Source organism: Neoarthrinium moseri (assembly GCF_022829205.1).
Source record: "Neoarthrinium moseri strain CBS 164.80 chromosome Unknown scaffold159_Wmoseri_CBS_16480, whole genome shotgun sequence".
NCBI lineage: Eukaryota > Fungi > Ascomycota > Sordariomycetes > Amphisphaeriales > Apiosporaceae > Neoarthrinium > Neoarthrinium moseri.
This window is the reverse complement of record NW_026055273.1, coordinates 1-13,684: the sequence shown is the minus strand read 5'-3', so window position 1 is coordinate 13,684 and position 13,684 is coordinate 1. Positions and strand designations below refer to the sequence as shown.

Genomic DNA, 13,684 nt, shown 5'->3' with positions numbered 1-13,684 from the left:
TCTAGACTACCTGACTACCCAAGGAGAGAGCGTGTTGATGTGGGATGAGCCTCTTTTGAGTCGTCACCTTTGGCTTGCAACAAGGCAGCAAGAGACGGGCACCCTCCAGGTCCAGGGACTCTCGCAGGTCTTCAACGGTGAGTTTCCGTGGTAGGTAATACGAATCGAGAGCATGCGGCGAGCTAAGCCTCAGTAAGCCAGCTAATAGCGCCCGGCTTGGTTACCTACCTGGAGGTACCACAGTTAGTTAGGTATCCCCAGCCAAGTTTTGACTAGCAATTGACGCCCAAACGGGTCCGCTGCTCTGCCCAGCTGGGTGGCGACCTCGAAGTCGGCTTTCTCTCAGGTAACACCAAGTGTATTGCCCGCCGCCACCATTCGTCCCCATGTTCGACGCTGTGCGGTAGGCATTTATTTCATGATCTACCCAACCAAGTCGGTGGAAATTCGTCCCTTCAGTCATGTTGAAATCGAGGAGAGATACAGGCAAAGTGCCGTTTCTGCGAAGGGGGCAGCAACCTGATTCACGTCAGGGCCGGGCTGAATCATATTGGAACTGGAGGGCCAAGGTACCAGGCACCTCCAGCTGCGTGGCACGGAGGTGCCAGTGCTGGGGGACCGTGACCGGCAGCCCGTCCCCGCCGAACATGATCGCTTCCCGTCCGGCCCAGTCACCACCCCAAAGGTGTCCTCCATTCATGTCACGGTAGTTGGCAAAGGGGTCCGTTGTTATAGTCGCAACGATCAATCCCCACAGTCTATTTTTGGCCCCGACATACATCTTGTCCATATGGGAGCATGGTTTGACTGCACCGTGTTTTAACCAACCCTCGTTACTGAACGTGACCTCGCCTGGTGACTCAGGGCTGCGCCTGCTGGATCCTCGGCTTTGTTCGTCGAGCTGTCATCTTCATCTTCATCTTCCAGCTTACCAGTCCCTCCCCTGCCTATCTAGTCACTACACCCGGCTAGATACTTCCTCGACCACGACAGATTGTACAGGCGAGAGGCAAAGCTTCACAGGTCTCGAGATGATAACCCGTATACCGCAGTATTATGATATATCACACGTAATACGGCACTATTACCTAAAACGATATTGAACCATTGAGTGCCATAGCTCCATCATGGCTTCCACCTCTATATTCACCTACGACCCGGAACCACCCCGGGTCTCCTCTCCATGGCTGGCTTCTGAGGATGCCGAAAAGAAGCAAGGTGCAGACCGGTCCGCCTCGGCCAGCAATGACGGCGACTCAGACCCTGGCCAGGAATCCAACGTCGAAAGACTGGATGCGGAGCCGCAGGATGGGCCGATCGAGTACAAGTTGCATCTTCTCCTGAGACCACGTCGCAACTACGACATGATGAGCACCACGTCACGGATTGCAGGCTCACAACAATCCAAGCCACGGCCAAGTTTTTCCACCAAGAGTGGGAACAGCACCCTGATCTCATCAAGCCAGACGCGGCACAACCGCCTGGCGCATTTGACCACCCAACTCCTGTGGCGGTTGCAGCAGTCGTCTCCGTATCACCGGAAAGCAAAAAGGGAGCTCGTCATCCCTAAACTGCTCGAGGATGGCGACAGTCTACATCTCCTGGAAAAGCCTCGGGAGCCCCTTCCTGGTCTGGAGGAGTCGAACGGAGCCCTTTACGAGATCGGAGTGTCAGACGACGGCACGTTCGTAGGCTTGACCAAGGATGAGATGGATGAGAGTATGACAACTCTGAAGATCATGGCGGCCAGCCTCGGATGTCGGGTTGAAGTCCAGCGCATGAAGATGGTGGGCAAGTGCGAGTGGACCGAGGGTACTCGACAGAAGGCTGACCTATGGGTCGCTGAAGCTCTGATCATGCCCATATTAGAACCGCAGAAAGACCCAAACGGTGACAGTGAGGGCCCTGCACAAGCCGACTCCTCGGCTCCGGTCAGTGCTTCTCAGACCGAGCAACTCCGCGTATCATTGACGGGACCGACAACCTCTGGAAAGACGACATTGCTCGGGGTGCTTGCAAATGGTACACTCGACAACGGCCGCGGGAGCAGCAGAATCAACCTTTTGAGGCACCGCCATGAGGTGGTCTCTGGGCAAACCTCGTCGGTCGCTCAAGAACTCATTGGCTACAAAGATAACAAAATTTTCAACTACGCTGGAGTGTATATCAAGTCGTGGACTGACATTCATGATCATGCCGAAGATGGCCGTCTCGCATTCTTCTCCGACTCGGCTGGTCACCTTCGCTTTCGGCGCACAATCCTACGGGGCCTGGTAGGTTGGGCACCTCACTGGACGTTTCTATGCATTGCGGCCAATGGCGGTGATGTATCGGGTCGCGGTCATCACTCCCTGACCGGGGCTACCGACGACCTGGGTGATCTGACGGGAGGTTTGGATCTAGCAGTTGCACATCTTGATCTCTGCCTACGATTGGAGATCCCACTCGTCATTTTGATAACCAAGTACGATCTCGCGACAAAGGACAGGCTCAAAAGCACGCTGAACATGATACTCTCCAAGATAAAGGCCAAGGGCCGGATCCCAAAGCTGGTGGCTCCGATGCAGCCTGAGGATCCAAGCCTTTCCGAGGTGCCCTTGGCCAGTCAGCAGAAAGTGAACCAGGATATCCTCCAGAACATGGAAGGATCAGACATGTCATCCATCATTCCGGTGGTGCTGACCAGTGCAGTGACCGGTCTTGGCATAGGTGTGGTTCATGCCCTGTTGAACAGTTTGCCAATCCCTCCACCACCGACGGCGCGAGACTTTGCTCCCCAGGTGCTGAATCCAGAGCAGCCATCCACCCTATTCCACATCGATGACAAGTATGAGCTCGCGAACCATGCTTCAGACAAGAGTGCTATCGTCGTGGCCGGTTATCTGCGCTTCGGCTCCTTATCCATTGGCGATAGAGTAGTTTTGGGACCGTTTCCGGCAGATGATGAGGAGGCACGCAGGCTTGTGCCACGCGATCACCCGTCGCCCGGGGATGGGCTGTCCATATCACATCCATCATTCGCCGAGCTTGCTCGCTTTGCCTCACGCAATGCAGTTTCTGCATCGACCGTCAAGGGAGAATGGCGCAATGCCTCAGTTGTCAACATCCGCAATCTACGGTTACCGGTACGGACAATGGAGGCCGGGCAGGCGGGAACTGTCCAGATTGTGTTTGAGGACCCTGTCGAGGAGCTATCCGATACTGACTCAATTTTCGAGACGACAAAGCCTACGGGGATCACTATCCGGAAAGGACAGGTCCTCGCAATTCCTAGTCAGCACATGCTGGATACTGGACTGTCCTTGCAGGCAGCTTCGGGCTTCAAGGCGGTCTTTTCGGATATTGGGGTGACGTCGTTATCTGTTGGAACCCTCGTCAATGTATATGTGGCAACCATTCGGGCGGCGGCCCGGATATTGAAAGTCATTCGCCATCTGCCCGGCTCCGATCTGCGGAACGCCGTGAGTGAAGGCCACGACGACGTATTCGGCATGGCAGACAGCATTGAGCTGGAAAGATCGCGTTCTGAAGCGGATTTCGATGCCGCCAAGAACGAATACGCCGTCTCTCTGGAACTGCTCACCAATAGGGAATGGATAGAGTTGAGATCCCGCGTCGTCCTCATGGAAGGCGGGAAACAGGGGAGCTCTGGGCTAGAGGGCTACGTTGGAAGTGTGATAGAGATAGCGGAGTGACGGCACGGCTGACGAGGGCAGTCCCGGCCCAGGGTCAGAGGTACAACGAGAGCGATGAACGGTTGGGGAAGTTGTGTGCGTGAACCCTCTACAGGTCTTTGTTGTTTCAGCGAACATGACGCAGTTGATCTTCTCGGATAGCGTCACATGAATGGTCTTGCTCTTTTTACCACCCGAATATAATTATGTGATTTTGCCCCCAACGCCAACGCCGACGCCTATGCTTACTGCTCGCCCTTGCACGGAAGAGGCCCTCTCTTCAAGCCCGCACCAAGCCATAGAACAGAGTCCAGGTCAATATATAGCCAGCCAAACCACCAAAGATGCCCCCCGTCCAGAATTCGTACTGTGTCCTGAAGTATCTGCTGGTATCAAAGGGGCCCAGGCCGGACTTTAGGGAGGTGGGAGCGACGCGGACCGTGTAGAAGAGCATCGTGGTCAGGATGGAGAAGATCAGGTAGAACAGGAAGCCGCTGTAGCTCTCGAGCCCCAGGATGCCGGCTGCCACGCCGAATATCGAGGCCGTCAGACTCTGGATGTTGGATAGCGCCTGAGATCCTCATTGTCAGCAAAGCATTGTCCGTGGCCGTGGCCGTGGCGTGCGCGACCTCGTGGTGGTGCGAACCTTTGTGTTGTGCATGACCGATTCCGGCACAATCGGCGCAACCTGCAGTTCCCGCTCGGTAGACATGGCCGCTCGCAGCAGGGTGGCTATGGCGGATGGGTGCTTCTGCCGACGAGAAGAGGAATGGGTGACGACGAGGGGAGTTGTGGTCGACTGTCGCTCCGTCGGATTGGGTTGGAGTCGATGTCTGACGTCTGCGTCCGGCGGGTGAAGCTGTTCCTCTTGTTGGTGCTTGCACAGGACGAGATGCCACCAGGTGTCGCTAGCTGGCGGGAGCTTTGGGCGTCGGTGCTGAGGCGCTGGACCTCAGCGGGACGAGACTGGAGACGAGACTGGACACAGGTTCCCGTCCCTAGGTGCCCGCTAAGCTGCATCCCTGCCCACCTGTGAGCAGGTGCGATTACCTGTCCAGCACCGCCGTTTTCCCCCAGCGCGGCGGCCAGGCGGTTCCAAGGTCGGGCTTGGGCGCTGTCTGAGCTACCTACCTAGGTAACTAGCTAACCATCGTTCCCCACGGATGGGACTTGCGACACCCGGACACTGGACGAAGCTGCCGCACTGCACCACAGCAGGCCAGCTCCTAGCCGCTTCAGGGGGGTTCCTTTCCTCGGTCTGGTCCAGTGGCCGGGATCCAGATGCCAGATTCCAGATTCCAGATTCCAGATTCCAGATGGACGGATGAATTATTCACATGACAAGTGCACATGTCTCAATCTGCGGGCGGCCCGCAAACGGCCAGCGGGCCTCCTTGGCCCCCGTTACCCCCTGGAACTCTCCTCTCCGTGCTGTGGGTGCGCAACCAGGGGCGGCTGGATGAACTCATCTCAACCCTTTGCCCGCGGCGCCATGCACTACTATGTAACTACTATGTATGCACTGGCTTCCGCGGCTGCTGGTGCCGATGAAACGGAGGCTCAACAGGAGTTCCAATAGGAGTTCTCCAGGGCTCCGGCCCCAGCTGGCTCGATCCATGATCGCAAGCGCGGATCGGATTGTGTCGCGCGCGGCCCCGGCCAAAGTGCGAACCCCATGACGAACCTGGGAGCCCTGGGCCGCTAGCATTACTGTGGTAAGATGCCTGCACGGGGTCCTTGGGGGTCTTGGGGTCCCTTCCACCTGCAGGTTCCAATGGAAGCCTTCCACTGTCCCTGTCCGCTCTCTCGGGGCTTTTCTGATCAGAGCAAGCCCCCGAATCTTTAATCATAGCTAATGAGCAGCACCACTCCTATTGGGGAAGCTCTCCAGGGTTGCCTCGCTCGACTCTTGACTCGACTCGACTCGACTTGGGTTGACCAGACCAGACCAGATCATAACACGGCACCCTTGACTTAGTCTTTTGTTAATTACGGTACATACCCAGTCATCATCTGTCGCCCGAACTCGAGGTATCTTACCCAAGGTATTACATGACACTGGACACTGCCGACGCTACCCTAATGTATATGCCTTGCTGTTGTTAATGACCAATACGAACGGCTCCCTGGAATTAAGCGTACTGTACCATTACACGACAAAGCCTCACGACCGCGGGTATCCTTTTGTTCTCGCTGCTTTGTGCCTGCTTGTCTAGTCTTCTCCATTCCGTTATCCGGAACCCGGTCGTCGACATACTGCTTTTGCACCTATCTATCTCCTTACGTCCTGGACCATTACCGTACCGACCTACGACGACGTGACCCTGTGACACCACCCCGACGACGACCACCACCACCATATTCCCATGACCGCCTCGGACACACGGTAACCTTGCGGCAGATGGACAGCATCGCCTGTGCGACACCGCAATTACATGGAGACCATTCATGAGCCTGGCGGTCCTCACGACTCCCTCGAGAAGAACCTGTTCGAGGGCGAAGGTACGACGCACCCGCCTACTCCTCTCCTTGCTCCCCCCGATGCTCGTGCGCCGACGCGCTCCCCAACTCCCATGGCACACCGCTCTCTGACCTTTCTCGCTGCAGGGACCGGACAGGAAACCGACTCGGATCGCAGCAGTCACGATGGCCGCTCACAGGCCGGCGCCACGCCGCCGACGACTCCGCCCAAGAGTCCGCAGCAGCGGCTCGACTTCGCGCCCGGCCTGAGCGGTGTCAAGGTGAGGACAAGACTGCAGGGCAAGATGCCGAGCCCCTTGAACCTGCACGCCATGTCCAAATTGGCCAAGAACCTACCCCTCGAGGACATACATGATGCCTACTCGGTGAGTTGTGCAAGACGGTTCCCTGTGGTGGTCGCTTTCCCCTGCTGAACTCGGCCCTCTAGACAGTCGTGGATTCCGTGGCGCATGCCAACCAAGCCCGCAGCTTCATCGAGGAGCTCAAGTTCCTCGTCATCTCCTCACAGCTATGCGACGACCAGCCCTCGTTTGGCTCCTTATCCATGGCCCCACTGCCCACGAACGCTCCCCCGCCAGAGGTGATCAAGGAGATCTACATCCATCCGTGGACTACAAATGGTGCCGTGGCTACGGGCGCGCTGAGCTTCACGATAGCGTGTCTGGTTCGGTGGTTCTACATCGGAGGCACATTGATCGTGTCGCTCAGGCGCATCGTGATAGCCGCTGTCGCGCTGACCGGTGTGGCATGGGTCCTCAGGATATATATGAGGCGCCAGTGGTCCAAGTATATCCACGAGCAGGCGCTCAACGAGATGAGGCGGTTTGTGCGGACATCGTCCGACTTTGACAGTCTCGCCAGCTCCGCTCTAAGTTTCGTCCTGGAGGTTGAGCTCGTTTCCCGTGGCTTCCGAGTGTTGGTTCTCAACCGTTCTGTCGTTCTTGTCTGTGGTTACTAACCTAGGCTGCCAGATCCTTGCCGCTACCCCCTCTCAGCCGTATGGAATCGAACGGGCAGGAGTTGAGGAGTTTGAACATCAGGAAGGAGCTGCATCAGAAGTTGAAGGACGTCATTGACGTCTACTATAGCACAGCCGTGGCAATCAGGGAGTTTGCCGACCAGGCGGAACTGAAGCTCAACGATACCGGTCTCAAATGTGATCCATTGAAGATCAAGGCTTATTATGGAGGTTCTTCAAGTCTTTCTCCCGAGGAAACCGAGGCTGTGGCTGCGCGGCTGGATAAGGACTCTTCGATCAAAGAATACGTTGATATTCAGGGCTTTACCAAGCTCTCCGAGAAGGAGGCCCATATGACTGCTCAGCTGCGAGAAACACTCCGGTTCGCACGTGACACGCGCCGGATGTTTCTGGTGGGTTTGGTGTCCCTGGAGACAACGGGCAGCAAAGCCGAGTTGTTACATTACACCGCGGCGTTGGAAGGCATACGGAAATGCAACATGGAAACACAAAAGGCTGCCTTGGCGTTGCAGCGTGTCCTGCTGCCCCCCCGAGGTAAGTAGTTGTCAACTTCTGAGCACGTTGCAGCAGTTCACTGACGCGCCACAGACAAAGGTGAAGAACAGACCCCATTGAGCCCGCGGCATGCCAAGTGGAAACACCAGATTATGAAAGTTGGGGATATGAATATGAGTATCCGCAATATCCAGGCGAAGATGGCACTCCTGCTAGACGAATCCAGGAATACGCTTGATAAGGGCACCGCCAACGACGTCACAGAGCTGGGGCCGATGTTTATGGGGAGATATGAGGCCATTGGCAACGAGATCAAAGACTTAATGGACGCTTGGGAGGCTGGCAAGGCCAGTCTCGCTTCAACGATAGACAAGAATGAGCGCCGCGTCTCGTCGATGAGTTCCGCCCTGTCACCCTCGGGCGTTGCCTCGAGACTGCCGTCATTAGTCGACCAGGGGGGCGAGGATGGAGGCGTTGCAGAGGCATGGGACAGACTCACCAGTGGAGAGGCACCACCCACGACGGACTCCAGCACCTCGCCTGTGAGTCCAGCCACGTACCAACCGCACGTCATGGAGACATTCGAAGCTATTGCTACTCCTCGGCCGCGGAGTATGCTGACCCGCCAGGAACGAATTCAGAGGGTCAACGAGGAGCGGGCGATGAAATTGGCGGCCAGAGAACGTGCTCTTCAGCAGGGGTGGATCATGGGCGAGCTCAAGGACGTGCTGAAGAGCAGAGGCCTCCATGGTGTTGTCGACGCGAACGGCGAGCGAACCGTGTCGCCGAGGACGTCCCTCGCTCCGTCGTTCCGACCCGGCTCAAGAGTAACGTCCATGCCACTGTGATGGACGGGCTCATCCCGAGTGCGGTATTTGCGCAAGTGCTTTTATTCCCGGTTTCTGGCGTTGACTATAAAGGCGCCTCACGATCATGGCCCCGCGGTTGCATTCAGGCGTCACTTCTGGGGGGTTTAGACATATGGGTTCCGGGGATCAATTCTGGCACGTTGAGTTTTGGGTGCGGGTTTCATGGCATGGCGGGCCCTCGAGGGGGTTCAAGGGTTGCATAAAAAGCCCGGCGGTTACATACGATCTTTTGAAGCTAATGTTTGTTCATCCTTTTTGTATATATGTCCGACTGTACCTCGTGGTAGTACGAGTTTATCAGAGTATAAATTGAGAGCTAAAGATATCATACGCCCATCGACGCAGCCTGGCTGTGAATTCCGGGATGCGACAGTGAGCGGCAAGAAGCTCTGATAAGAGCGACGGGAAGGGCATATGTAGTCAGTCATTCAGATGAGGAATTTATTTTTATTTTTATAACCCAAGCCAACTCACGGCATGTACAACCTTTGTGGTGTACACGCACACGTCGGGGCGCATTGTAAGTGAGACCGGGGAGATGGTACGTTGCCGCGCAAGAGAAAGCAATGTTTGCTGGAGAATTGGTGGCAAATCAGCTTGCATATTTCAGTTCGAATTATTCTCCGCTCCACTAGAAGCAGAAAAGAGAAGAGCGGGAGAGCCCTTGCTGTTTGGAAGTCGGTGTGAGGCAGCCCTCAAGTCTTGGCCAGGGTCCGGAGGCAGCTGGAGAGGCATACCTAGTTACTATGGTACAACAAGTGCCCACTTGATGCATACGCGCTAGTCGCGTCAAGGCCCGTCAATTAAAGCAGGACGCGACCGCGTCTTTCTCCATTTTCCTCAGGATCCATCCATCTCATCCCATCCCACCTCTCGGTGCCTTGAGCTCTTCTTGCAAATCGATTCTCCTCCCGCAGCTTCTCCCCCGACATCCCAAACCAAACATTCACAAAGCCACCTCTCGGACCCTTCAAAGCCATTCCCATCTTCTCCCCCTCCTCTACTCGACTCTGATCCTCGCCTCTCTACCGAACCCCTCCACTCAGACGCAACGCCACCATGCTTGAGGCAAGACTCGACAAGGCTAACGACCTGAAGAAGGTGAGATTCCCGCGCCCCAACCTGCTCCTCTGTCGGAGAATACGTGCTGACGCCCACCGGACAGGTTGTCGACGCCATCAAGGACCTGGTCCAGGACTGCAACTTCGACTGCAATGACTCTGGTCTGGCGCTCCAGGCCATGGACAACTCACACGTGGCCCTCGTCTCCATGATGTACAAGGCCGAGGCCTTCTCGCCCTACCGGTGCGATCGCAACATCGCCCTCGGTGTCAACCTGGTCTCGCTCACCAAGGTCCTCCGCGCCGCCCAGAACGACGACGTCCTGACCCTCAAGGCCGAGGACGCCCCCGACTCGCTCAACCTCGTCTTCGAGAGCAGCGCCAGTGACCGCGTCAGCGAGTATGACCTGAAGCTCATGGACATTGACCAGGAGCACCTCGGCATTCCCGAGACCGAGTATGCCGCCACCATCACAATGCCCAGCGGCGAGTTCAGACGGATCTGTACCGATCTGATGGCCATGTCCGAGTCTGGTTCGTATTTTTACATGACGCCCTTTCCCGCCTTACCTGTCGGCCGTGTCGGGGTTAGCTAACGTGTGATCTGCACAGTGACGATCGAGGCCAGCAAGGACGGCGTCAAGTTTGCGGCCAACGGTGACATCGGCAACGGCTCCGTCACTCTGCGCAGCCACCAAGAGGTGGACAAGGAGGAGAACAACATCGACATTGAGCTGACGGAGCCCGTCTCACTGACATTCTCGCTCAAGTACCTGGTGAACTTCTGCAAGGCCCAGCCCCTGTCGACGAGAGTCAAGATCTGCCTGTCCAACGAAGTGCCCCTCTTGGTGGAGTATGGCCTTGCTGGAACCAGCTACCTGCGATTCTACCTGGCACCCAAGGTATGTCTCGAGAACAGCCCCGGCTGGCTCATCACTTGGCGGTCTGACTAAAGCTAATACACTCTACAGATTGGTGATGAGGAGTAGACCCCGTCCTTCTAATGGTGATGTTTCGGACGAAGACGACGAGATGATAGCATTTTCTGCTGGCAAGCCCGGCGAACGGCGGTCTGATGGAGGTTATATGGATACACTACGGAGAAATACCCGACTCTTGGTAGAGGAGGCTCGTCTGGAATGACGGCCTGAATTCTGGGAGACGAGAGGGTCCTTAGAGAGAGAAAGAGAGAGAGAGAGAGGAGAAGAGAGGAGAGCTCTTCCCATCACCATCACGATATACCGCCCTTATACGTGCCATGAATGGATGGCACCTGGAGAGCAGAAGTAATGACAAGTCAATTTGAACACACATGCCACCCACCACCCACCACCCTCCTACCACCCAGGCAGAGAGGCAACGGGTTGTTGGATCGTGACGTGCCGTCTCGTCTCTTTCGCGCCCGCGTGTGGGAGACGCGACCCCCGGACTCGGCCTAGTGCGGGGCTGGTGGGGTTGAGCGTGCTGTACAGAATGTACAGTCAGTCAGTACCCAGTACCTGGTTACGCTGATTGACAAGTGCCAGATGGAGCCCGGCGTCCGCGGCGTCTCTGACGAGAAATTTCGAGTCATTGACTGCCCTTGTGCCTATCTTATTAGTGGACGTCCGGACGGCTTTTGGCGGCCTTGCGATTACGGCGCCTGTTTGCCGTTTGCTGATGTTCCAGTCCAAGAAGCCCATTTTCTGCCCTCCATAAGCTTGTCCTCGATATTCACGACGAGACGCTATACGTATCTGCCTTACGTCGCTTGTTTACTCTACTTCTCACCTAGGTATCCGTCGCGGGATACTTTATACCCGCCTCCATCTATATCCCACCCACACCCTGCCTGCCCCCTCGGGTCCCCACGACCTCTCCGTACCGAATGGGCAGCCAGATCATGAGCGCCGAACCACCGGTACCAGAGACGAGTGTCCTGGCCGTTGCCAGCCATGTAGGGAGACGTCTGCCATGATACCGTTTTGTCGCCGCCCGCTAATCCTTCTCCCAAGGTCGTCTCCGGGTGAGTCCCAACTTTATACACACGGCCAGCAATTGGTTGGTGTGCGCTCTGCTGACCGAACGGCAGGCACGTGGGAAACAAGATTGCCGTCTTTGTTCTGCAGTCCATGGGCTGCGATATCGCCGCCCTCAACACCGTCCAGTTCAGTAAGATTACCATCGAGCGAGCCCACTGACGTATACTCTCGTCTAACCCGGGGCCTCCCTCGCAAAAAGGCAATCACACAGGCTATAGGCAATGGAAGGGCACGCGCGTATCGGCACAGGAGATCACAGACCTCTGGGACGGCCTGAAGCAGTCCTACCTCGACCGCTTCGACATGATGCTCTCGGGCTACGTACCCGGCGCTGCCGCCGTCGAGGCCGTAGGCAACATCGCGAAGGAGCTGAAGGAGAAGGCCAGGTCGAAACCGGGGAGCTTCTTCTGGGTGCTGGACCCGGTCATGGGCGACAATGGCAAGCTCTACGTTGCCGATGATGTGGTGCCGGCGTACAGAGGCCTGATTCAACACGCCGACTTGATCTTACCGAACCAATTCGAGGCCGAGTAAGTTTCTTTGCCCCCTCTCGCCGCCAACGAAGCTCCTTCCGGCCCCCTAGGAGGGTCATGACAAGGCTAACAGGACCGCGAAAAGGCAACTCTCCGAAGTTAAGATCACCGACTCGGCCTCGCTCCGCCGCGCCATTGAAGTCCTGCACACCAAGTTCAACCTTCCGCACATCGTCATCACCTCGGTGTCCCTCCCCCTCAGCGACTCGCAGGCCGCCTCGCCGACGCGCACCATGTCCGTGGTGGGCTCGTCGCGCACCTCGGCCGGCGCCGCGCGCCTCTTCAAGATCCACTTCCCCGTCTTCGATTGTTACTTCAGCGGCACCGGCGACATGTTCGCCGCACTCATGGTGGTGCGCATGCGCGAGGCCGTCTATAAGGCCCCCAGCGGCACCCTCCGCGACGCCCCCAGCTGGCTCAGCCCCGACGACGTCGACTCCCTCAGCTTGCCTCTGGCCAAGGCCGCGGAGAAGGTCCTGGCCAGCATGCACGAGGTGTTGAGCCGCACGTGCGAGGCCATGGAGGCCGAGATGCGGCGCGAGACCGCCGACGGGGGCCTGCTGCTGCAGACGCAAGGACTGTCGGAGGAGGAGGCGCAGAAGAAGCTGCACTTGGTCAGGAGCAGGGCGGCCGAGCTGAAGCTGGTCCGGAACCTGGGATGTCTCAGGAGTCCGAACATCGAATATCGAGCTGAGAAGATGTAGAGCCGGAGGGGCGCACGTGGGTGGCATGGAGTATTGTATAGAGAAAGACACCGCGAAAAAGAGAACATGGGGGGCCTTAGATATGCATTTAGACCGGGGTCATTCCTGAGCAAATTCGCGTTCATGAATCTGTCTACCTCTAGTTATGTGGCCTTGTAGACTTGTCATCTCTGGACGGCCGGCCTCCTTCTAAGCACTTTGGCCATCCTAGCTTTTGCGTGGCTCTTCTGCTGTAACTCAGCGACAATGGAAATCTAGTCGCTGTACCGAGGACTGTCTCTCATCTAGCCGCATCCTACCGGGGCGGGTGTCATTCGACCATCCACAGCCCAAAGAAATCAACCAGAAAACTCACACCACCATCGTCATGTCATAAGTGATTCTTCTCCTTTTCCCATCGTAACCACTCTCTTCCTCATGTGTATTGTGCATCCATCCAATCAGTTGGTCCCCGTGCTGCCGAAGCCGCCGGCGCCGCGCACGCTGGCCTCGAGCTCGGCGACCTCGACCACCTCGGGCGTGTAGATGCGCTCGATGATGAGCTGGGCGACGCGGTCGCCCTCGGCGACCTTGAAGTCGGCCTCGCCGTGGTTGAACAGCAGCACCTTGACGGGGCCCCGGTAGTCGGCGTCGATCACGCCCGCGCCCGTGTCGATGAAGTTCTTGGAGGCCAGACCGGAGCGGGGCGCCACGCGACCGTCTGTGGAGGCGGTGGGTGCTACGTCAGCCATTGCCTCTGAGCTTTTCGGGGGGAGGGGTATCCTTCTTTCTTGAACTTGTCTTGTACGTCGGGGGAAGAAGGGGTTGTCGAAAGGAACAGGCTGACGAACGGAATCGAGGCAGAAAGGGAGAAACTGCTGTGTAAAG

The 13,684-nt window shown here is 57.0% G+C and overlaps 6 protein-coding genes across 6 annotated transcripts; 4 read left to right on the top strand and 2 right to left on the bottom strand.

Annotated features, from left to right (window-relative positions):
* Positions 1-1,127: 1,127 nt before the first annotated feature.
* JN550_013888 (uncharacterized protein) lies at positions 1,128-3,695 on the top strand (the record flags this gene model as incomplete). Its single annotated transcript, XM_049312525.1, has 1 exon — positions 1,128-3,695. One exon carries the CDS (start codon positions 1,128-1,130, stop codon positions 3,693-3,695), a length of 2,568 nt encoding a protein of 855 aa, XP_049164148.1.
* Positions 3,696-3,954: 259 nt separating this feature from the next.
* JN550_013887 (uncharacterized protein) lies at positions 3,955-4,386 on the bottom strand (the record flags this gene model as incomplete). Its single annotated transcript, XM_049312524.1, has 2 exons — positions 3,955-4,245; positions 4,321-4,386. The coding sequence occupies 2 exons, from the start codon at positions 4,384-4,386 to the stop codon at positions 3,955-3,957; spliced, it is 357 nt and encodes a 118-aa protein (XP_049164147.1).
* Positions 4,387-6,109: 1,723 nt separating this feature from the next.
* Positions 6,110-8,477, top strand: JN550_013886 (uncharacterized protein; the record flags this gene model as incomplete). The annotated part of the gene is made up of 4 exons (XM_049312523.1): positions 6,110-6,520; positions 6,583-7,070; positions 7,127-7,668; positions 7,723-8,477. 4 exons carry the CDS (start codon positions 6,110-6,112, stop codon positions 8,475-8,477), a joined length of 2,196 nt encoding a protein of 731 aa, XP_049164146.1.
* Positions 8,478-9,557: 1,080 nt separating this feature from the next.
* Positions 9,558-10,548, top strand: JN550_013885 (uncharacterized protein; the record flags this gene model as incomplete). Its single annotated transcript, XM_049312522.1, has 4 exons — positions 9,558-9,599; positions 9,664-10,093; positions 10,172-10,461; positions 10,531-10,548. 4 exons carry the CDS (start codon positions 9,558-9,560, stop codon positions 10,546-10,548), a joined length of 780 nt encoding a protein of 259 aa, XP_049164145.1.
* An 893-nt stretch (positions 10,549-11,441) lies between these two features.
* On the top strand, positions 11,442-12,817 carry JN550_013884 (uncharacterized protein; the record flags this gene model as incomplete). Its single annotated transcript, XM_049312521.1, has 5 exons — positions 11,442-11,495; positions 11,554-11,564; positions 11,631-11,710; positions 11,792-12,110; positions 12,199-12,817. The coding sequence occupies 5 exons, from the start codon at positions 11,442-11,444 to the stop codon at positions 12,815-12,817; spliced, it is 1,083 nt and encodes a 360-aa protein (XP_049164144.1).
* A 440-nt stretch (positions 12,818-13,257) lies between these two features.
* JN550_013883 (uncharacterized protein) lies at positions 13,258-13,548 on the bottom strand (the record flags this gene model as incomplete). Its single annotated transcript, XM_049312520.1, has 1 exon — positions 13,258-13,548. One exon carries the CDS (start codon positions 13,546-13,548, stop codon positions 13,258-13,260), a length of 291 nt encoding a protein of 96 aa, XP_049164143.1.
* Between the last annotated feature and the right edge of the window lie 136 nt (positions 13,549-13,684).